The sequence below is a fragment of the Electrophorus electricus genome, chromosome 13 (genome assembly GCF_013358815.1).
Source record: "Electrophorus electricus isolate fEleEle1 chromosome 13, fEleEle1.pri, whole genome shotgun sequence".
Taxonomy (NCBI): Eukaryota; Metazoa; Chordata; class Actinopteri; order Gymnotiformes; family Gymnotidae; genus Electrophorus; species Electrophorus electricus.
Genome location: NC_049547.1, coordinates 12,777,653 through 12,802,858, shown reverse-complemented (window position 1 = coordinate 12,802,858; position 25,206 = coordinate 12,777,653). Strand labels below are relative to the sequence as shown.

The 25,206-nt window shown below is 43.0% G+C and overlaps 1 protein-coding gene across 2 annotated transcripts; it reads right to left on the bottom strand.

Moving 5' to 3' along the window:
- Positions 1-54: 54 nt before the first annotated feature.
- On the bottom strand, positions 55-22,795 carry LOC113578405 (BTB/POZ domain-containing protein 7-like). Of its 2 annotated transcripts, XM_035533011.1 has the most exons (12): positions 22,711-22,781; positions 22,504-22,612; positions 15,168-15,423; positions 12,817-14,001; positions 6,650-6,858; positions 5,989-6,064; positions 5,553-5,713; positions 5,133-5,276; positions 4,736-4,925; positions 4,234-4,412; positions 3,668-4,039; positions 55-3,082 (listed from the first exon to the last, which is right to left on the bottom strand). In XM_035533011.1, the coding sequence occupies exons 3-12, from the start codon at positions 15,247-15,249 to the stop codon at positions 2,348-2,350; spliced, it is 3,333 nt and encodes a 1,110-aa protein (XP_035388904.1). In that variant the 5' UTR covers positions 15,250-15,423; positions 22,504-22,612; positions 22,711-22,781; the 3' UTR covers positions 55-2,347. The 2 variants fall into 2 exon arrangements, with proteins under 2 accessions (XP_035388904.1, XP_035388903.1); XM_035533010.1 differs by having other exon boundaries at positions 22,504-22,795.
- Positions 22,796-25,206: the final 2,411 nt, after the last annotated feature.

The following is a 25,206-nucleotide window of genomic DNA, read 5'->3' as shown; positions in this document are numbered from 1 at the left end:
TAAATCAGACAATGTAAGTAAGGCTTTAGCTTTAGGAAAACCAACTGAAAGTGGTACTACTGAAGCGGTTTATTTTGAAATTGCTCTCTAGCTGCATGGTTGGTCACTGTTATTTACCCTCTCTGAGGTAACAGTAGAAAAATAGAACCAGTGAAAAATTCAGTTCATTACAAGAAATGCAATAATATATTAAAGTACAAGTACAGTCCACATACTAAAACAACCGTATCAAACCACATGTATAACACCCCGCATCTATGAGGCAATGCAGACAGTTTTGCAACTGACAGATGGACACAGGCTCCTAAGAAGGCTTGCATAGGCTAAAATCAGTTTAGGAAATATGTAGCCTCTGCCAGGTAAGGCACAGACCTTTTGAATGGATGCAAGAATAATCCCTGAAGCCCTCAGATCTCAGGAGTTTTTAAACGTTCAATGTATTATCAAGTGGAGACGAGTGCTTTTTACTGGTTGCTCATGTATATTCACCCGTGCTCTTGTGCTACTGGAGTAAGTCATTGATGAGCAGCGTTTGCCTGCTTAAAGGGCTTTTCTGCAGTACAAATAGATAAAGGCTAGTAATGACTTTTCCAATTAAGTACTGGCATTTTCAAATACACAGCATATTGAAACCCACTTGCACTGATTCACTCAAGCTAGCATTCAGTGATTAGTTACACAGCCAAATGCTGTTGAAGTCATCTGTCTAAAGCAATAACATGCTATGCCATGTATACTTTTAAATTTGAGTGTCACACTTCACCACAAATCTCATGTTGAGCATCAAAAACACATACCTATTCCTCTACTTCCATATTGCAAACATCAGTAATCAACATGCAGTCTAATGAAAAACATACAAGTTTCACTTTAATTACAATGCTGGTAAAAGTTGAAGAGGAGAAACTCCCCCCCACCCCCATTTGGATTTCAAGTGACCTAAAAAGATGATGTCCTTGTAAGAAGACCCTTGTTTCTAGCCATCAGTTGGAGGATGGGGGAAATTAAAAAACAGATGAGTTGTACACTTACTACACTAGGTGGCACTGTAAAGACTGAAATCTGAACAAAGTAGCAACTCAGGCTCACTGCAATGTTTAGTCTGTGTCTTCTACACTACAAATCTACACTGCTAACTAGGAGTTAAATTACGGTGGACTTTAAAAACAAAAAACAAAACAAAACAAAACCCCCCCCCCAAACTATCATTAAGTCAGTGGAAAATGAGTAATGGCTTGCAATCAGTCCATGGTTTCTGAGTTCAACCCCAGAGCTAAGGCCACTGGCTGTCAGGTGGTGGTGAATTCAAGCATGTTCAGCATGGTCTCTACAGTACCAGGAGTAATTATTCTCAAGGCTGGTGCTAATGTAAATATTGAACAGTCCTGACCGATTGTAGATACTATGAGACCTAAAAATGACATGTTAAAACAGAAACTAAAAATACATCAGTTCCTTGTACACTGGGTTATTCCTCATATCATTCAAAGTGAGAAGTTCACATGTTGCAACCTTCAGATCCCCACTAAGTACTGTTAAACAGCAGGCATATCATTACCATCCACACATGCAATTTCTATGGGAAGCTCAGGAGAAATGATTACTAAAAAAAAAAAAAATCGTACATAGAACACTTCCCAGCACTCACAATATGATCAAGACCATCGGAGGAATATTTCTCCATGTAAAATCCTACTAAATTTTCAACATCTCGTAGTTAAGGATCTTTTGTAGGGGTTTAGAGTTGAACAATCACACAAGCTGCAATCAGTATGGTTTTTGAAGATAATCTTTATGCAAGCTGTCTGAAGCTACTTTATTTTACAATGAAAAGGACCAGGACCAAAAAGCTCCGAAATGAATAACTGCCATTTAACTATCTGTCCAAACTACGTGGTATATTATTTAACCAATCTGCTATGAGAAATGACCCACAGCAAGCAAAACAGAATTGATACATTTCTGATGTACTGACTGCAGCAATAGTAAGTTCTTTACTGGGCTGTTCTAATTGCTATAGTTTTTTTTTATTTATTTTTTTTAGTTTTTTTTTTTTTATATATATATATCAGATAAATGACAATACATATATCAAAGATGACATTGACTGTATATGTTAATCTAAGATCTGATTTGATGATAATATTTAATGGTGAAGGATAAAAAAAATAAAATAAAATTAATCCTTAACTAGCTCATGCTGAAAATTCACAACGTTCTCAAAGGATGAAGCCCATTTTGGGCACTCTCATATACAGTGTCCATAATCAGTCATCACTGAAGGGAGATTTGGCAACCTGCATAATGACCTTGGACCTTGTTGTAATTCCCTTTTTCATTTGCTCATTTAAAGTGCAGATTTCTTATACTGGTACTCTGGCTTGTTGGGTGATCTATGATCTCGGCTTGCCTCCGTTTCTTCACTACTATTTCTGTGGTTCCCAAGTCCACCAGAGGGATCCCTCATGCCTCCAGTCCCATCTGAGGGAGGGCTGTAGTCCTCATATGGGTCAGCACCTCCCCTTGAAGGCACAAGACGACCTGTCAGGTCTGAGTCCGTTAATAAGCGTCCAACGGGCACAAGAGCACCCCCTACTGATGGTCCTCCGGAAGACGTCTGGGCCATGTCCAGCCTTTGACCCAAAACGTCCAAGTGAAAGGAGTCAGCCAGCTGCCCCAGCCTGTCCTGGGAGTGTCCCGACAGGGGAGTGTCATGGAGACATGAGATGGGCAAGCTGTTGAACGTACCTCTGCGGTGGTTATACAAGTCTGGGCCTGTGTAGGGGCCCTGCGGAGGATGGCTAGCTGCAGGTGTGTCGGGATGACTGGAAAAGTCATAAAGGTCTGGATACTCACACTGAGGTTCTGGTTTGGGAGCGTGTCTCTTACAGGGCAGGTGAGCGAGGGAGCGTCTCCCGCTGGGGCAAGGCCCAGTCGGGTAGTGGGGGACCGAGGAAGCCATGCAGGGAAGAGGACGAGGATGAAGAGGGAGTTCCTGAGCCTCGCTGTGCTCTGACAGGGTCATGGCAGACACCCCGAGGGCGATGTCCGGCATATAATCACTCATCAATGGCTCCAAACTCTGAAAAGACACACCTAATTATGTACGATCATGACTTCCACATATAAATTGTGTACCTCCATGCAACTTCAGGAGCAGACAAATTTCAATCAAAGCCGTTTTGCCCCGCCCATTCGTTTTCTGGGGAAAAACATTCAGAAGTAGTTTAATTTGATCTCCTTTTAATATTTTTTTTAAATTTAAAATAACCTTATCTTATCTAAATCAAAATTGTCATTTTAATTTCTTAGTCATTAGTAATGAATTTCACACATTTAAATGCAATTTGATAAATAAAATGCGAAAGTACAGGAAAAGCACTGCAATTGTCTGATTCCAAACATGAATGAGAAAATTGCTTATAAATCACCTAAAGCATATTTTGCAGTTATATGCAAAGTTTTTGCATATATATTTTATATATACAAAGTTTGTATATATGCATCATATGGGATTTTTTATTACACAATTTATATTATTCATTATACAATTCAATAATTCAGTCGTGATTGGTTAAAATCCTGTCAGTCTGAAAAAGCAAGAAATTGGCAAATCTTAAACAAAGCGACCCTGCTGGAGATGCATGCTGGTCTACGTGACACTCACCCCACATGACTCTGGTGGCAGGGCTTGGCCCAGGCCCTGCGTGGAGCCATAGTCCTGGGCCTGGCTGGGTCGGGGCCCGGAAGAAGCCCCCGGCCGGAGCAGTGTGTGGTTACAGGGGTAAGAGAAGGAGCGGGAGGGGGGCGGCATGGGCACCCTTGGCCTCCAGCCAACCCTGACCTGGGCCTGGCCAGGGGGGTGGTATGGGGGAGGCGGTGGGGGGAGAGGGGGGTTAAACGCTCCAAGGGTCTCCATCTCTGTGAACATGCTGTCCATAGCAGGGGAGCTGTTCACTCGGCAGCGGCCAGCCGTTCTCAGACTGAGGAGGGGACTCTCATCCCCGAACCGCTCCTCCGGGAAGAACTTGTGTGGGTTCTGTCGGGACGGACAGTGTAAGGAAAGGTCAAGTTATGTACAGAGTCGAACATTGTTGATCTTTTGTATCATATGTCAAAAGCTGTATAGATTATAGGTGGTTTTATTCACGTTCGATTCTTAGCTGTCAACAGAAGGACTAGGTTAATCATGTGTGGTAGTGTTGTCATACGTCAGTGCTCTGGTGCTCTGACCTGCAGTAGCTCTGCAGCACCGTCGGGCAGGCCGAATTCTCGTAGCACACGCAGCTGTAGCACGTAGCTGACCGTGGCTCCCTCGCCGCAGTTCAGGGCGTATGCCCTCTGCACCTGCTCAGTGTGCCTCAACTCCTGCAGTCGGGCCATCATCTCTCTCACCACCGCCAGCCGTGGCACTGGTACACACATGCACGCACATGCACAGTAGGAGGACAAGAAATTGGCTCTTAAAAATATCCTCCCCTACAGTCAAGGATAGGATGTTCATAATTTTCACATGGAGGTTTTAAAACACACACACTCTTTTCACATCATTCTGTGGCCCTCACTCATCGGCTACATGACTCTATAGCTCTCAGGTCTATAGTGTCCCTCATCTCTACACCTGACAAATCATCAGATCCTGAGTTCAATCCCATAAACTACTATGGCAAACATTCCGAGGACAAAGCACTGTCCAAATCAAATGCTCGGGTAATGACCTGGGTCTGACTCTCACCTGGTATCTCATTGGCCACGACAGAGGGGGCAGTGGCCTGGCTGCTTGTGATTTGCTGATGATTTATGACATGGCAGCACTGGGGGACCGCATTATTGACCATGTACAGGGTGTCAGGCACGTTCGACATGCGCACCATTCTCAGCCGCACCAGATCAGTCTGTTCCACCATCATCTCCTCCAGGACCGACTACACACACACACACACACACACACACACACACACACACACATACACACACATACACACACACATACACATACACACACACATACACACACACTTACACTTTGTACAGATCATACTCACAAACTCCTGTGCAGTGCTTTCATTTGAAACACTTGTTAGGCAGATAATAGGTTTACTAACCAGTTATTAGGTAGCCAAAAGCCCTACCTTTGCCTCCTCCACGTAGGGCGAGAAAAGGCGTGGGCGCACATAGATGCCCGTGTTCTTCTGCCTTAGCCAGGCGTTGGCCTTGCCACCCTCTGCCGTGGGCAGCATGTCGGACGGAGGAGTGCTGATCAGACCACGCTTCATCTGAGGCAGACACGGATATCTCAGTCAACGTGGCAAACATGACCTCACTCAGGAAAAAACACACCCTCATTCAGCCATCACTGACTGGCTGTGTGTGTGAGTGTGAGTGTGTGAGTGAGAGCCAGTGAGAGAGAGAGTGTGTATGAAATTATTAAGGTAATTTAGGGACATGTTTGGTACCAGAACTGTGATGAGCCTTGTCAGTAAGATCTTGTAGCAAATGACATCCAAATTCACCATATATGCAAACCCACACGTACACATGCGCACACTCACTGCGTCAGTCAGGACGTCACTGCTAGCTGGAAGTATGTGCTCCATACGGACATAAAGCAACACAGGAGACAGAATCTCCTTCAGCTCCTCCACATCCAGATCTCTCCTCTTCACCCCACGTTTATTCACACTGTGAGCTGTGCCACTCAGCAGGTTGGGCTCTGCCCCCCCCACACACACACAGAAAACGTGGGCAAACAATGAATTACCCCAATATAAATGTTCTGCAATGTATTTCAATGCTGTAGTCATGCAGTATGTGCATTATATGCATGTTGAGCTTTAATGTGAACTATCTGCATCTTAACTCCATTGTAATGGGGTACATCTCTGTGATTGGGGCTGTTTTACAGAGTCTACGAGGGCTTTTATCTGAGGGAGAAATATGCAAAGAAGTTGGCGGGGGGGGGGGGATGGCTGGGAACAGCAATCTCACCTCGGTCAGCCATCCTCCTAATGAGCTGGTGCTCACCCCACTTTATCACATACTTCAGGATGTCCTGTTCGCTGGCCTGTGAAAGAGAGGCTGTGGTGAGGCGGGGAGACAGTGAGACAGAGCACAGTAATATCAATCATGTACAAAGACGGGCGAGGAAGATGGGTCAGCAGGAAGGCTTTGTCTGTCTGCTTGGAGAACCTGTCTCCTTTCCTGCTTTAACTAATTTGAGTGGCCATGTGACCAAAAAAAAAAATTTTAAAAAGTGTGTACCTAAACTCCTTTTACTGGTGTGGGTGTGTGTGCGTGCACACGTGTGCGCAAGCTCGCGTACACACGCCTGTGCTCATGACTCCTTAGGTCCAGTTTAATGTGCAACAATATTTGGTATAGGCTCACAGGTGAAGTAATCACATAGCTCCTCCACGTACAACTCTGATTAATTACTAAAGCAGTGGAGAGTGAATCATCAGGTCAGTCTGTTAAACATGAGCAGAACGACTAGCCCTAGTAAATTCAGCTACACAGAAGACAGATAAAAAGACAACAGATGCCATGAATAGCTAATAAGAGCGTGACTAAAGCAGGCAAGTACAATGTGCCCACAGGGATGTTATTAATGGGAGAACGTTTACTTTGATCAGCGTGTAAGCAACCACACCTGTAGGTAATCTGACTGGATGGTGGTGACAAGCTGATCCTTGGTCAGCTCATAGAGCACTTCGGAGGTCATGACCTGGCTGAACTCCTCACACAGGAAGTGCATGGCCTGCCTGTGGACCCACTTCGAGCCATATGGCTGGGAGCTCCACTTCAGAATTGAGACCAGGGACTCCAGAGAGATGCTGTCCACAATTATGTCTTCACAGCCTAGAGAGAGAGCAAGTTACAAACAGAGAGAGTACGAAGGAATTTGAGTCCAAAAAAAGCACTGATGTCAGCAGCTGTGGAAAGTACTGTCTATACTCTGTGTCTGCAGTGGTTTTCTCCTTCTTAAAAGGCTGTATTTCCCCTGTTTGCAGTGTTCTGAGGTTTGCCTCCTGCATACATGAACTGTGCAGGGCAGAAGGGAAAAACTCTGCCCTGCTCTGCTCTGCTGCAGACACTCAGCAGTGCACGCCTACAACTGAACACCAGCCAAATCCCTCAGGGAGGCCGTAGACGCCGAACGTGGCCAGCGCCAACCCCAGCGGAATCTAGGTCTTTTTTCAAGGGCTTTTTTCAAAGGCGGAAGCTCAGTCCCCTGCTCTCGACATCACACCTGCACCAAACCACACACAAACATGCAGAAACGTACCACGGACTTGAGGGCCCATCCTGTGCACTGGCAGAGCACTCCACTAAGCCCCACCACCTAGTCTTCTGACCCCACTGCCCAGGTTGCACATACCACAGTAACATGTCCTGCTTCATCTCCACACCATCCAGGCTGTACGTCTCAGTGCACTGCCTCCCCATTCCAGGGCCCCGTTCTCCACGTAGAGTAAATACTGGGGCAGCGAGAAGAGTACACTGCTGGGTGAATACTAATATTTGAGCTTCAACTAGAGATACTGGAGTATGTGAAACTACATAAGCCATCAGATGGTGTAGAAAAATTATAAAGCAATAAAGCAGCTGCAGGGACACAAGAGCCATTTCTGTCTGCCCCCTTTCCTCCTTCGCTCCATCTCTCTCCCTCCCTCTGTGCAAGTCTTGCTTAATGCACAGAAGCACAAAGAGGAAGTTTTCTGGTATTATAAAAGTGATGTGGGGGGATTAGTGGGGCATCAGCCGGCAGGAGTAAAGCTGTGCTTTTAATATGTCAGCTTCCTGGTCCCAGCTGGAAACAGGATTTGGGGCGGGAATGAGAGCATGGCAGTATCGCCCCCTTCAGGGGATTTTCAGCTTCACCGCAGCCCTCTCATAGCTCATCACGCCTCTTCTCTGATTCCACTTTTAATAGCAGAGGTTTCTACTGAAAAACCCCACTTCTGCAATTCCCGAGCAAAGTGAAACAGCATCAAAAAAAATACAGAGGACATGATTTAGACGTGGATGATCTGGAACCAGACATACAGTCCATGGTGCTTAAAGCACAACGCATTTCTGAATAACCAAACATGTGGTACATTTCAACTCAATCTTAAGCCCCAAAATATACCACAAAAATGACCTTTCATGCACAGCATTTTGGCAAATGAACAAACATGACACACGTGAAGACTTATTGTTAGTTCCTGCTTAGGCAGAGGCTTTTCTGCTCACGCGCAGTCCTTAGTGTAGAGGAAGGCTTTAGTGTCCTCAGGAGGCCATTCAGGTTGAGAAAGGTAAATTAAGGCTTGGCTTTATGGCGACTAAACAGGCAATGGGGAAGTGGACGCCTTCTGCTGCTCTCCCTCCATCCCTCCCTCCTTCACATAACCTCCCTGTACATATATTCCCTTTTGCAACATATTCTGATAAAAGCAAATATGCATTATTGAATAGATGAACCGAATCATTTTTTCCCCAATTAAATATCTAAATATTTAATCATTATTCCCTTGGTCCTTGACTTAACCAGCACACGCACACGCACGCACACACGCACGCACACACACACACACGCACACACGCACGCACACACGCACGCACGCACACACGCACACACGCACGCACGCACACACGCACGCACGCACGCACGCACGCACGCACGCACACACGCACGCACGCACACACGCACGCACACACGCACGCACGCACACACGCACGCACGCACACACACACACACGCACATCAACCGTTGACAGATACTGAAAAAAAGAGAGCCAAGCAACTGTCACTTTCAAATCCCTTTGCAGATCTGACAGTTGATTTGTCAGTTTTGGTCCTCTCAGCTAAGCAAGTGAAAGTGTGGCTTCCATAAGAGAAACAGACACTGAAACCCCAAAGCCTCTGCTATCTAACAGAAATTTGAAAATTCACTGACTCATGTGCTGCTACACAATGGACACCGGAAGACAAAATGTCACTGAAATATTTAAATGAAAGTCAAACCAGGTGCAACCTGGTGCATTGCGTAACCAGTCAGTGAACACTTTTTATATTAGTCTGGAGGTTTTGTAGTGATTTAAGATGTGGAAACCTTCTTATAATCTAATGAAAAAAAATACTTACATGTAATTTAAAGACAAAACAAGATCAATACATAATTCCTTTAACTGATCGGTTTTCCTCTAGCTACCTTTTGACTCACTCCCCAAGTATATTATTTTAGTCTGTAATAAAACAGATTTGATGCAACTGAAAAAGACTCAGAAAACAAATGCACTGAAAGAACTGGGAAACAAACAATTCGAAAGACCTTTGCACCAGGGAGAGGAGTGATGGGGTGGCATCTGAGAGATTAATACCTCCAACAACTCAGTCACATCAGGCTGCACTGGTAGGCAATGACTGAGTGCCAACTCAAGTACAGGATGTGGTGCAGCTCTGACATGAGGAACAGTGCTGGATAAGGGTGCATGCAGAAATCCTGTCTGAATCATCACAACACTTCAATGAATCATATACACCATGGATATTGTGCAGTGGTGAAACCATGCTCTGTGTGCCACAAGCTCACAGGGCATGGCACATGCAGTGGAGGAAGTCTGAACGGATTTTGCTTCTGTTACATGAAGTCGCTCTTGGAAACCACAAACAGTTGGATCGTTTTTCCTTTGCACAAACTGACGTGAGAATAGACACTGACGAGCGGCTTTTCATTAAGCCAAAAAGCTGCTATAATGGCACGACAGCAGGTGATAATTGGGTCTTGGGTTTTTATTCAACCTGCTGGACAGGCGTTTGTCCATCGGCAATAAAATAAAAACCAAACCACAGACGCCTGGGAAAACCCCTGCCTGTGTGCCGAAACCTCATTTCCTCTCATCATCTTCTAGATCAAAGTTCACAAGGGTGCAACGAGGGGAGGTAAAGAAAGATGCAGGCATAACTCCGGGCGCATCCTTTCAGCTTCAAATAATCAAAATTTGACTTATGCCAATCAAATGGAAGCAATCTTTCAAGGATAGAACATAAGATAACCAAGACAATATTCCCTACATTTATTCAGAGCATATATTAATAACTCAGTGCTGTCAAGAGCTAAAAATCTTCAAGAAATGTTGTTTCACATGCAATCGTCAAGCATGGCTGTTACCCAAGGATGTTGTTCTCTTCCTCACAGGATACACTCAAGTGTGTTTTTATGGCCCTGTTGAAGGAAACATCTGAAGGAAATGTTAGCATCCTCCATTCATCTCCATTGGTGCTGTTTGGAAATGCTTCCAGATCATGAGGAGAGGAAGGGGAGACATGTGGCAGAAAACACAAAAACCACCATGATTTAACTACTGTATAACAGGCATGGATGTAGCTTAGTATTTTAAGTAATAAAAGGATCTTCAAACGTAAAGTGCATTTTTTTCTTTAACATCAGTTCACAACTGCAATGCAGCTAGAAAGACTAAATATTTCTGCTTCAGTAAATCTATAACTAATTTTAGAGTTAAAAAAGACTTTGATGATCTCTAAAATCCCTTTTCTGACAGCAGTTTACGATGTGTAAACCAAGCTTATGTAGCCCGGTATAAAAAACTACCCACGATAGTACCCATAGTGACGGAAAATCTTTGGTTATATTAAGCAAGCTATCTGGCTAAGGAAAACAATTCTGCTTTCACTCGCATGCATTTATTTACAAAAACAATGTTGCGTGCATGAACAGCAACATAACTTTGTCTCTTTAAGGAACTTGGATAACTTTATTGTCTCTGTAAGGAAATTTGTCCCAGACAACGACAGTTCTGCAGCTACAAATATACCGCACACACTTCAATACAGACATATTAACTAGTTTATTCCTACGCTGTTCGTCAAATACCATTTCCAAAACCCTAAGCATCTCACATCCCTTCGTTATTTAAGCAATTAATTGACAGTGGACTGTATTGATTAGTTTTATGTAAAAACTGCAGTGTTGATGGGGCAGCCCCTCAAAAGAGAGCAAAGTAAATGAAGCGGTGGTAAAACCGGTAATTGAGAAAAACATTTGCTGCAGAGGATGTTTGGAGTTAGGGTGCGATATTAAAGGGGGGGGGGGGGAGACATACATGTTTTGTTATGCTAGTATTAGCAGGTACTGCTGGCAGATATGTTCATGAAGATGTGTGGGTGCAAGGGAGGAAGCGATGCTGGAACCACAGTGCAGTATGTTTTAAAGCCAAAAACACAGCAGAACATGGATTGAAATATATACATCTGACAGGTGCACTTGCAGTCACATGGCCACAGATGAAACATGTATCCAATCCAGGACGTACATAATTGGCAGAAAAAGACTTGGATCCGCGTGTTCATACTACATAGAAAAAAAAAACAAATCTGATGTGCGTCATGACAGACTACAAACATATACTGTAAAATGTATAAAACAAACATAGAAAATGCATATATATATATATACACAGTGTTGCACTGTTCTGGTTTATGAGAGCTACAAAAAGCAAGGTTTTTCTTTTGTGTTTTTGCATTTGTTTCTTGTCTCTCAAGTAAAGAATTAAAAAAAAAAATCCAAGTTAATGCTTTAGCAATATTCCTAATTGTAATGTAATATGTAATGGATTGGGTTGAATGGGTACAATATTGAAATGTTCTGTCTCTCATTTGAAATCAGAATGGCCATGCAGTAGTCCATCCTGAAGTCCAGCCCAACAACTCTCCTGGCCAGGGATGGACCCTTTCAAATCAGCACTGATGGCAGCTGATCTCTTACTTTTAGCAAGTTTAGTAAATTTACCCTTTTCTCTGCCAAACTGCTAAAGCTGGAAAACATCCAAGAAATGTCCATTTTAATAATACAAGATTAAAACTGCAAAATATAAACACAGTTAGTGAGAATATGTTTAGTTTCGGTGGCTGGCCAAAAACAGGAGGGAGAATGTAGGTCTGTGGCATATTTACAGACAAAGGCCTACCAAACACTCCAAAGGCTCACAAGTGATAAAATGGGATCAACAATGGCACAAACTCCCTATGCCTCATCAATGAAACAACTCCATCTTCTCTCGTTCTCTATAAAAAAGGCTTACACACTGAAAGGGAGACAAAGGTAAACCAGAATTAGAGAAAATGAGGGTTTCTAACGCTCCTGGACCTGTACAGGTCAAGCTTGAGGAAACAGCAAGCCAACAGAAACTAGAAGAGGGAAATTATTGAGCAGTGGAAAGAAAGGCAGAGATGATGAGAATACCTTTAGCTATGGAAAAGTGTGAAAAATACTGTCCAATAAACAGAACATTTGAATGTGTACAAAAAGTCACATCAAAACAAAGAAGGAAATATGTAAATGTTAGAGGCGTAAAAGGAGCTTTTCCCCCACTTCAAGCCCCAACACGGCTCCAAGCGCAGGCTTTCAAATCCTCATTATCTCATGTCAGTCTGCAAAAACTATTCCCTGCATCGAGCCACAGAACATGCAGTCTCGTAATGGCCCAGTGGAACCAAGCTCTTTTCGAATAGAGTTCTTAACTCTTCTTTAGGAAACACTGAGTTTTGCTTCGATTTCTGCTGCTCAAACTTCAGTCCTCATTGCCTACCCCTTTGGATAAAACTATTCAAAAGCAGGACCTAAACCTCCCTAAGCTCCCTGGCTATACAGCCTGAAGGAGTTATAATTTTCAAATGGAAAAATAAATCTTGCTGTATGATCAGTGTCATTTATGTGCTGACACAATTTTAGTGAGGCTTTCCTTTATGGCATAATTGGGTGTGTATGCATGTATGCATGCATGCATGTGTATGAATATGGAGGAGCAACTTTACCTTGAGCCAACATACTGAACTCCAGGAAGAGGGCGATGTGATACAGCTCCATGGCTTCTTCGGTGCGCATAGACACGGTGGGCTTGGCAGTGTTACTGGCTGCTGTCAGGCCCTGCGCTTCACTCAGGCTGCCTGCGGAGGCGCTGCTGTGCAGCACCAGGGCCAGGTCCACGGCGTCTGTGTACATGCAGTGCAGGATGACGCGTGCGTACTTGCGTGGGATGATGGATTCGTCCAGCACAATGCGCGTGGGTGTTTGAAGCGCCCGCTCAGTCATCTCCTCCCCAGTCCGGATACGCCGCTGGAGAAGGTTCCGGAAGAATGGCGAGCGTGCCGAAAGAACAGCCTTGTGGGCCCTCAGGTCCTCCTCAGCACACGGCGAGCAGGCAGCGCTACTGTTCACCATGGTGCCCCCTGCCACACCCCCTCCGCTGATAAGCCCCACCCCATCATAAGCTTCCGCCATCTCGGGCTCAGATCGGAAGCTGAGGACGGAGTCATAGTAGCACATGTAGTTGAATAGTGCCCTCATGTCATCCTCCAGGGGATTGGGCGTGCCGAACTCCTCACTCAGCTGCCGAAGGATGTCCATGTTCCTTAGGCGTGTTTCTGGTTCGCCATCACCCACGCCCCTCCCACCACCCAGCTCACCCGTGTACAGGAAGTGCAGCAGGGCAGAGAACAGCGCCACGTCCATACCCGCTGTGCCCACATCGAGCAGCACCTCCGCCCCGCCGTAGCCTGGCGCTGTGCCCGCCGAGGACGACAGTAGGTTCTTAAAGAAGGGGCAGCGTGCAGCCAGAACGGCCCTGTGAGCGGCGAAGCAGGCACCGTGGAAGACCAGGTCCACGTCGGTGCAGTGCTTGTGCTGGAACAGGGCGGCCATGTCGGCACGCAGTGTCGCCGCCTCGGGCCGGGCCAGGCCAGCCGCCAGGCTCAGCTCTTTGAGGGCAGCCGTGCCCTCATACTCCTCCACGAGGGCATTGGCATCGCGCACGTCCCAGCCCGAGAGCAGCTCGCGCATGTGGCGTGCGTGGTCGGCCGAGCGGCCTGCCCGGCGGCGGCGGATGAGCCGCCTCTTGAGTGTGGCCAGGCCTGAGGTCCTCTTCTTGCGGTCAGGCGGCCGCTCCAGGCTGTGCAGCTTGGGCTCCCAGGCGTAGCCCTGTTGGGAGTACAGTGACGTGCCTGACAGAGAGACAGGAAGGACAACACCAGCTTCAGCAAGAAACCTGCAAGTTAGCTTTTTTTTTTTTTTAATCTTCTGCACGAGTTTCTAAGAATTTTGCTTCGAAACTCAGAATCTCAGCTACAAGTCCTTTCAAACATCTCTAGCCATTGAGTCTGCAGGAGTACATTCTCCTGGACTGAGCTGACCTGATAACGAGGTGCTTCCAAAAAAAGCAGGCAGCTCCTGCAGGCTTCAGCATTACATTAGCCAACTCCTTCTCCTAATGGTTCCAGTGACACTCTGTTAATCACAGTCTGCAAGCCTCATTTCACTGGTAATTGAACTGCGTTTTCCACTGTGGGGAATTAAAAATCATTACAGAAGTGCCAGCAAATGTCACAGGCCAGGGTTAATCATCTGAGTGCTTCAAAGTTCTGCAGTCAGATGCCTTGATTTGGATGTTCCATTTGAGGACAACCCATAGGTAAGAAGGTTTGAATTTTGTGGAGGGCACTAATGCTACTATAAAGAATATTTGTAGATCTACTCTTTAAGGAACAGGTGGATCAATATCAATATTAGTGCGCAAACTTGCTTAATTAAGAAAGTACACATGCACTCAGTGGCACATGTGCATACATGATTTATGGAAATGCTGAAATCTTGGAAATTGAACACATACTCCAAAACCATATGGCATAATTAACAGTGATGTGAATTTGACTTTATGCCACTTTCTGAAATGTGACAGTTCATCATTATCTTAAGGTTGCACAACATTTTTGCATGATAATATTACATTTCACAATAACAATATGCATAGCCTGTCCATAAGCAGAAGGAAACTAGAGAATGTAAAGAAATTCAGTGTTAGCAGACCCCTTAGCTCTAGCTGGCGCATTCCTGCTTTCTGAACTCCACTGGCCAGCCCCTGAACCAAATCTTCTTCTTGTAGATTTTGACTGTTTATTCACTCATCACATGACTCCCTTATTTGATCAGCAAGGGAGAGTCTGTGACAGTGTACCCTGTTTAGAGACACTGTCTTTAAATAGTGTGGAGAAATATGCAATTTACTACCATTATAGTCTGACGCTGCTCACAAGCGGCATCTCCAATGGATAAAAATGGAATTTGTACATTGTGTTAGCAGGAATACCAGCTGCATCATTCAAGTACTCACCAATGAAGGTTTGCTGTGTCTGTGCATTTCCACCAAAGCGTGGGGAGCATGAGTGGGGGTAACTAGAGGCGCTGGCTCCCATCTTCTTCCTCCCTCTTGCTTGTCACTTCTTCACTTCCACCCGTGCGGCGGCCCTTGTCCCGTCATCTTTACGGCCCAGCGAGGCTCTCCCTTCCTCAGCTGCCCACTCTGCCCACTCTGCCGACCTCTGCCTGAGTGGAACTCACTCTGGAAACCAAGGCCCAAACTGCCATGCCTTTGGCAAGAGAGAGGGAGAGCAGCAAGCTACTGTTTTAAATTAATCACGGTTTTGACTGGTTCAATAAGATAAGGTAAGGTAAAAGGTGGTGCGCTCACTTGCATTACTGAGTAACTACTTCAGTCTGGTATCAGTGGAACTGGTCGAGATGAGTCTCAATTAATGGGACCTAATTTAATTACTAGTAATCAATAACTAATTGACCAACTGGTATTCAGTGAAAATGTGTTATTATGTCATCAATACGAAGGTGGGGTTTTGTCCATTGCATCATCCCAGTATGCAAGAGATTCAATGACATCACAATATATAAAATCAATTTGCTCTCTGAATGCATGAAGACCAAAAACAACAACAAAAAAACAAACAAACAAACAAAAAAAAACAGCAACTTGTTTTTTTTCATAAAGGACTTGTATATCGATTTAATACAACCTTGAAATCTTTCCATTAAATGAACTGAATGACTGTCCCGTCAGCCAATGAACATTTCCGTACTAATCCTCATTTTCTGTTTTGATATCCTAAGTGCGTAAGTGGTTCTTGAGGCTGAATGTTTGGCGCAATAGGTTTAGTCATCACTGATAGACCTTTGATCAGGTTCCTGAAGAGCTCAGCAAAGACCAACATCTTCCTACTGTGGTGATTTGTCTATCTGCGTCCCTGAAACAGGAACAGCTGGTCTTTTCCAAGGTTACATCACACAGCGTTAAGTGAAACCACACTCAATCAAATTGCCCCTAGCGCATCCAGCCACAGTGCTTTCTGTAGTTCACAGGTCAGCTCCATGTCTGGGCTTAAATCCAGTGGTGAGTTCCCACAGAGGAGAGTACAGCCTGGTTCCTCCCACTGGCAGGCCTCACATGCTTCAGAATCCATATGTGGGCCTCTGTATTCCCAGACTGGCACAGCTGTGGCACAAACTTGGCTATTAAAACCGACTTGTTCTAAAATGTAGTTTAAAAGGACTAAAAAGGTGAGCTTTAAAGATTGGCTTCCACATAGTGACAAGCCTGTAGCTTATATAGCCTAATACTTTCCATATAGCCCTATATTTAATTCAATAACCCGTAGTTTTAACCAGTGCTGAGTGGTTTGTCTGGCAGTGGATAAGATGGCATAGTGAATTAAACCGTTAGAAACTGGAAAAATTTAGTGAGTGTAATTTATGAAAGGAAACTTTGTTGAGAAGGTATTAACAAAATGTGTTACGTCAGATGATCAAGGCAAATGCAGTGGCTGTTTGCCAAAATGCTTTTACTTACGTGGGTGTAAATGTTTATTTCTCCATCATGCGAATAGTAATTAATGCAAATAGTACACTTAGCTATCCAAGTTCACACTTTAGAAAATACAGCTAAAAGGGTCCATGAATGACATGAGGTTCAATGTCACCATCCAGCGCTCAATTAACTGGTCAACAGTAACAAAGAGAGGGACAGGCCAACAGAAGCTTGCATTACGAAACACCAAAGAATAAGGATGAATTTCAGAAATCCAGTATTGACCACTAAAGTGATCTCATAACTGCAATGATAATTCAGAGACAATTCAACTCATTCTTCTGGGAATGAAAGTCACTTGTTCTAACATTTGGTTCTGCCGGCATTTTGCTAACCTCAACAGCCACAATCAGAACTAGGTCAAGGACAATGGTGAAGGCTAACGTACGTATTGTAAGCAGTAAATTTCCAAAGCATTCTGATTTAGTACTACATGCACATTAAATCCTTCATCACTTATGACGTGCATTTGTTACTCCTAGATTTATAATTACAATTCTACAACTTGCATACCTCATTTTTATTTAACCTTTATTTATCCTGTTTTGTCCGTTTCACACACAAAGGTATGTCTTATGTTTCAGGTGGCATGAAATGTCACACAACACACACACAATCTTTAGTGGAACTATAGTGAGGCACTGATGTTCAGGAAGCTCTGTTTTAGTTCAGGCTGGTATTCATGTAAAGTTCCTCCTTCTCATGTGTATCCGAGTGCGTGGGTGGGTGTGTATGGGTGCTGTGACAGATCTGCTCAATCGCACAACCCCTCAAAAGCTTTTCCCCAGTGCTCAGTCACTGCTCAGACCCAATCCCCCACACTAAATCATATCTACTCTCCTCACACACACCAAGGCCTGTATACCTCAACAAAACGGCATGTGCATGCAGGGGTGCAGAGATGAAAGGGTCAGTTATGACTTATTGTTAAAAGTGAACAAACCTCTGCAGTGAATGCAGCTATTGTAACCAGCTTTGGGCAGAAGGGCGAGTGGGTGCAGTGATAGTGGGCTGCTGAGGCTGGATAACGGGTGACTAATAGAAGTAGACAGTGCCAGGCCACAACTGAAGGTCTGAGCCTGGTCTGGGTGTAACCACACGTTTGGCCCCCCCCCCCCCAACCACATGCATCCGCACCTTGCTTTGTACTTGAATATTTCAAATGCTTGAAAATGGCTAAGCAACAAAGAAGAATGAAGTCAGTTTCAATCACTGAAAGATCTTCTCAATAAAGCATAAGCATACCCCAAATCCTTATTATTTCTGTGTGATGCATACATTAGCGATACCAGAGTAATACACTGACATGCCCAATTTACATAAATGACTTGGCTTAAAATCACACCATGCTGACTTATATCATGGATTCAAAACATGCAAAAGGGTCCTTATCTACACGCTGCATATACAAGGACTCAGACTCATCGTTGACTGAAAATGTGAGTAACAGGGTACACAGCATCTCCTGACCATAACGAAGTGAACATATGGATACAAACACTTCAAGCAATGACTTGTGAATTCACTTAGGGACAGTCAAATCTGCCATTTTGATATTTTAAAGGACTTTACACTCAAACCTTATTAAAATTGTTTCCCTCTCATTTATAATTGCTCACACTCCAACCTTGATTACAGTTGTTGCACAGAAAAACTTACTTTGTAGCTCATCATGGCCTTAAACACAGTCCAACAGTGCATTCATTTAAACCCTCCAAAACCCTGATAAATAGCCTTTTTGAACACAGAAAAAAATGGCAGTGCAGTCACTATACTGGTGGGATTTCTTAAGGTATTTTAGGTTTATCCAGAATGGGTTTTAAATAACAGCAGGCTTTAACATCAGCATACAAGTTTTTTTATTTTTAGAACTAATTGCAATTACCACTGTTTATATCTTTTTTTTTTTTTTTAATTCTGCATGAATTATGTCAATAAAAGCAGGTTGTCACTCACACCCCAGTAGAACATCTCAAGACAGACATGGCTCATATTACAAATATTTGGAAACAGCGATTTTAGTAAGGCATGAAATTAAAAAGTAGTGAACATATTCTTTTTACTTTCATATATTCCTTAAGAATTTGTACCCATTTTGTACTCACAGCATTGTGGTTCTTTAACACATCAGAACAAGGAGCAATAATGACTTGCATTCATCAATTAATCATTTAAATGTGAGCCAGAGACTACTCAAAGTGAAACATAAGCTTCGTATTCATATAGAAACCCCATTGAACCAGATGAGTTGTGTATGCACCTGGGATTGGAAAACTTAACTTTACACAACTTTGATTAGCCTACAATATGCTTGACTAATGAAGTAATAGAAACCAGCATCTCAGAGTGCCAAAGTCACCAAAACTGAGCGTTTTTCAAGCCACTAAGGACACAGGGAGGAGATTTACCACTCGCACTCGATTTAAGCTCGCACATAAATCTGTATGCCACAGTAGATGGGTTTGTGTGAAGAGGGACTGGTTGAACTGAAGGAGGTTCTCTTATACTCTTCTTGCAACCTCCACTGTGGCAGTGCGTTTCACTGTGCCACTGCCGTGACAACACGTGCCAGAGGCCTCAGCCAAATCCCCGGGAGCGAGTATGTAAGCGTCGAGGCACGCACCCAAACAGTTGGCCCCATATCAGGCCACCGTCAGCATAAGTGCTCAGCTCGCCAGGCAGATAAGGGGCTGCTGAGGAGCGCGCTGCACCACATTCCCTAGCCTGGAGACCCCACATCCAGTTCTGCACCCACACCCAGTCCCAGCGCAGAGGTGAAAACAGAGAGTTCCACTACCCTCAGGCTCAGACACTGATGCCTCGGCCTCTGACAAATGACATGAGTGCACAATCAGGCTGCTCCACAGCATTACACCAAGAGCTAGTGGAAACAATTAAGCCCTGCAGTGTCTGTATTTTCATCTACAGTTTTCTGGTTTTGTCATTCAGGACATTAAATTTATTGTAGTTGTAAATCGTGGCATCTGGACTTTCTAATGGTAGTAAAATTACAATCCTGCAAGCATTTTGTCACTCATCTGTTCAAACTGATGATGCTCACAAAAGGTCTTCAAAATAATATTTCTAGTTCAGTCACCTTAACTTTCTACTATTGAATATTAACCAATATGATAATATGGCACCATATCATATAATATGACCTGCCTAATTCAATCTATTGTTGCTGGTGTTAATATTTCTTTTTTCAGCAGGGAGACTGCAGTGTCCATAGGTTTGCATGTTTCTTCACCAAACACTAACTAGCAGACAACAGCCATACATTTCCCAGAGGCGAAAGTACAATTTGCAGCAAAGTCAACACTTTCAGACACAAATACTAATGAATGGCAGCTGGCATGGGCTTCGGTGGGGTGTTGGCACTACTGAAGCCAAGAGGTCAAAAGGGTGGGTGGAATAGCACCATGAGCCCATGCAAAAAACAAACAAATAAAAACCATGAACAGTAAGGTGAGCAAAGAATGAATAAATGACTAGGCTAAACAGTGAAATAGATGCAACATATAACAATACCCTAAATTGGCAAAAAACTTTGAGAATCTGCTAAATATATTAATTATTGCCAACAAGTGACATTCATTCTGTCATGATATTCTGTTTGTACAGTTAACTAAGACATAAATCAAACTTGAGGTCTTATGATGCACAAACTACAGGAAGTTTTCTGATTATGAGTCTCAATCAGTCTGTGGTTGAACTACAGCAAAAGCTCTCTCTCTATCTGATGCAAAACAGATAAATGCTCCAAGCTTATCACATGCATGATCTTCAAATGGATTTCCAAATAAGTCCATCTGCTCAGAATTCAAAGGAATTTCAGACAAACCCCCCCCCCCCCCCCACCAACCACGCATGTGTCTCAGACATATGCGAGACACAAGGAGTGGGTCTGCATGCTGACTACCACTCCGTTGTGCTCATGCCTGAGCTGAGTCTAAACAAAGTCATGCAAGTGGGAGGGAACGCTGGTGGGAAGCAGAGCAAGACACAGTTTAGAGGACTTTTGTCTCCTGTATTAAAATGCACTGCCAGTTGGATTTTGAGTATCAGTAGGCATGTGTAAATGCTCAGGCAAATTTAACATCTAACAAAAGAACCTCTCCTTTTGCTTTTTTTTTTTTTTTTTTTAACCAATAAGCTTTCTGTTAATAAATATTTTTTGTTGTCTGAAGAAAAAGAACAGAAGTTTAGCTACTGATTCTTGAATACAAGCATGCACTGTTCACATACTGGTCACACTGACCTTTTAAATCACTAACCACCACCAAAGAAAGAAAAAGGTACCTTCCAAGAAGGAAGTAGATAAATAGAAGCTAATTCATGGGTTATAAATACAACACCTCACCAGCTAAACTGGAAGTTACATGGCTCTCATCCTCTAAAGTCTACCGAGACATTAAGGGGAGCTTCTTAACACCTGAGGTAGAATGCTAAATAAGAAGTAGCAAAATTAAGTAGCCTGTGAAACTGTAACTGAACGGTGAGTTTATCAGCAAAACACTCCTTCAAGACTCCTTATCTACAGAGGATATTCATTCTGAGACCAAAAAGCCCAGTGCAGCCTGTGTGACATTAACACTGTGTGGGGGTGCTTCCCTCAAGGTCACTCCCATTTTCAAAACCAGCATGTATGTGGGATGAGGCAGCCTAAAGAATACATCACAAGACAGGCGGAGGCAGGCACAAAGAGGACACTGGGCCAACCAAAGAAATAGTGTGGTGCGTGGGGGGTCGGTTCACAGTCCTCCAATGCAAGGCATTAGTGTAAAGGTTAGCGCCATCAGCCAGAATTACAAGCACTTGGCTCTCTCTCATGACTTGCCATATTTTTGCCAGTCTCTGTTGTTTTTTTTTTTACTCATATGCCCTCTACACGGGACAGTATTGAGATTACTTTGTATTCCGCGATAAAGCGTCATACGCTTAAAATAAATTATAATAATGGCAACTTTGTTCACTATTAGTCGCATGGCATTGTTAATAAGATCATTACATGGCAGGATCTTCTTAAGTTCGCGCGGACCATCCATCCGTGTATTGACATACAAAGCAAAACCAAAAGGAAATCTGTTCCCATCCGAAATCTAGGGTGAGCGGTGCCAGTGCTTTTCACTGCATTCAAAATATTGTACACGGAAAAGTGGACGATAAACGAGGGTACGAGCCACTGCCATAAAACAACAGGTCAAAGCATCTGCACACAATGACTGGTTATCTGCTTGCTTGATTGCGAGTGCAAACAGGACGCACGGTTTAATCCACGGCGCAATGCCTTCGGCAGGCTATCGGGACACTTCTGTCAAAATCGTAGAGTCCGCAACTCGTAATTATAAAGGGGGGAGGGGGGGGGCGACATCGCCGCAATGTATAACGACGACATACTTCCCGTTTTTGCAGTTAGAGGATTAGCACAGACATAGCGTGCCGAATCTCATGGGAATTGTGCACCCAGGATTGCTTTGTTTGCACGGGCACGGTCTTTCTGAAGCGATATGTCAGCGCTGCATGCCTGACAATCTGCACATTCTTGCAGCTCGCACGCTGAACGGCACATGGAGCTGAGGAGACCGTGCTAACGATGAACAAGATCCAGCAGCAAATGACTAAACCCAATCACGAAACCCGAGCTATACAAAAAAGGAGCATCGTGAAACAAAAAGCTGATGTATTTTGCTTGGGTCGAGACTGCACGGTTCAAGAAACGAGAAAAGAATGAGCTAACCTAGCTAAATAAGCTGCAAATAAAAGTTCGCTAAAAAAGAGGACCGTAGCTTACCTTTTCAACTCAGAATCATATTTCTTCTCTCACTGATCCAGCGCACTGAATCGTCTTGAACCGCAACACCCGAGCGTCTTCGCTGCCTGTGGCTATGAAGTTTGTATTCCTTTCGAGAAACACAAAGCATCTAGTTAGCTAACTAGTTCGGGTACCCTTGACAAACCTGATAGCGATCAAAAATCTTACAATCACTTAAAAACTGACTTTTCTACTTGTTTGCCCCTAAAAGCAAATGCATTTTGAACGAAGTTGGAGGATTTTTGAGCAAAGCTTCCGACGCCTGCTTTGGTCGTTGTGGCCTATCACGAATGACGTTATGAGGTCGGTTTCAGGAGCGACTCCACAGACTGCTCTGCCGGGATTTAAATTTTATGTGTCCTTTGGCGCCGCCCAGCGGTAGAGAGAAGTATTACAACGCCTCGTAAAAAAAATCCTACACACCCGAGACTTCCGTTATTTTTCCTTTCTTGCCTGAAACGGAACCGTTGCCACCAAATTTTGACCACGTGGATAAATTCTTTTCTACTAAATAGCGCTTTTAGACAAACACGAACCAATATTTAAATAGAATAATTAGAATTGCCTCTTTATATTATTACTATATTAATCAAATGTATTTTAACATTTTTACTGACACTTTGTTAATGCAGATTTAGATATTTTAAAGGAAGGAATAGAAAAACAGCATTCCTAGTTATTCACTCACAATAATGCCCAGCTGAGGGCGACTTCAGACTCTATTCTGCATCGCAGAACTGGACCGTTTGAAATGAGACATGAATCATCAGAAGATGAAAGACATATAAGCAGCATTTTAAAAAACTTTTTAAAAACTTATTCCTTGTAATAAATGACCACTAGCAAAAGAAGTAATTTTAGACGATGAACTGCCATGTGAAAAAGGTTGGTTTTCAGGCACAAGTAATGCTAAATTGAAATGAATGGTGTATTGTAATCCAAGGTGTATTGCCTTTAATGTTTAACTCTGGTATGAAAACAGATCGAGAATGTAACTGACTGTGCTGTTATTAAATACTTGCTGTGTATAGTCAGTGTGTATACTCTTTAAAAGGACACATCTGTTTTGGTGACTCTTCTGACCTCTGGTTTTCTATTCAAGGACACAAAAAAACAGCTGCTCTTTGCTACTTGCTGAACTAGTTTGTGGTGATTTTCCAAACTCAGTGTCTAGGGTTAAACAAAATTACACTATCAATTCAAATTCTAACAGTGAAAATTATTTCAAGTCTATGAGTAAACTTAACCAAGTGCTTGTATTAAGTTAGATTTCATTTTCTCAGGTGAGTTTTTTAAAAAATGTTATTGATCAGTTTTCAGTATTCTGTTGGCATTCAAAAGTGCTGCTCACTTTTATAAATAAAAGAAATGCACATGTTCGTAACCAGATTCCCGTCTATGTTAATCATGGAAAATTGTGTAGCTAGAACATGTAAGAAAATCTAATTGCTTTTCCCCAAGCAATTTTCTAGAGAATACTGTGGATAGTTTTGGATCATTACCATGGTCCATGGGGTGAAGACTCCTCCCTGACTAAGAAGGATACATTTCTGTAGTGTAATAACAGGATATGCTATCTCAAGGGCATGGTGGATGCACACATACACACAGACTGCTTACTTAATTTAGATTTGATTTGATGAACATTATTCAACAGAATTTTCATCTAAAATGTTTCTAGGCATTAGAGGACAGGTCAGGGCTCTGGCTCAAGCAAAGTTGGCCCAAAATGATCAAAGGTCAAATATCTACTCCAAACCACCTAAGCACAAGGTTGGACCTGTGGTAAGTATTTATCATATACATATTGATATAACAGTAAAATAATACTGTTAAGTTAAGGAACTAAATGTCTTTTAAAGTGGTATTATCTTCAACATTCAGCCTTACAACATGACAGTACAAGTGGGCTCAATGTAAAATGTAACTGTAGCCTATGCTGTAGACTGAGTAAAGAGTAGATGATGCACCCAGAATCAGAAAATATATACACTATTTTCAGAGTTGAAATGATCCAGTTTGATAGATTATATTGCACATGTTTATGCATTAATTATACTATACTATACTATACTATACTATACTATACTATACTATACTATACTATACTATACTCCTCTTTCTGTGTGAACAGAATATTATTACTTGTTAAATCCTGCTTTATGGTTAATGTAGTTGATATTTAAGTAATTTCGAGCATGTATATTTATCTCATTATTTGCCTCTCTCCTAGTTGTTGCTTTTGGAGTTTGATACTCATAACATAAAATAATATTATATAAACTCATGTATGTAATTATTACTCTGTATAGTGACAAATGACGATCAGAGATCAGCAGTAACATGAATTTTCAGCAAATCCCCCCTAAGCACTTATAGCTGAAGATGTCCTAGCCAGTTGGCTTTGGCTTTCTTTGGTAGTGCTAAAATAGTACTACAAACAGTATCAGGCTTCCCTGTGCAGAAAAACAGATCATTAATATATTTAAAAACTGGTTCTCATTTAGTTTAGCAAGAAACTGCAAAGTCCTTTTAGTATTTAGATTTGCGATGTTCAAAATATTGAATGATCATTTTTAGAAAATGCATCTCCAAAGTTTTTAACTTCAGAAAATGTATATTGCTGTTAACAAGAGGATGACTAAATCTTTAATACATTTTTTATCCAGGATTATATATGTG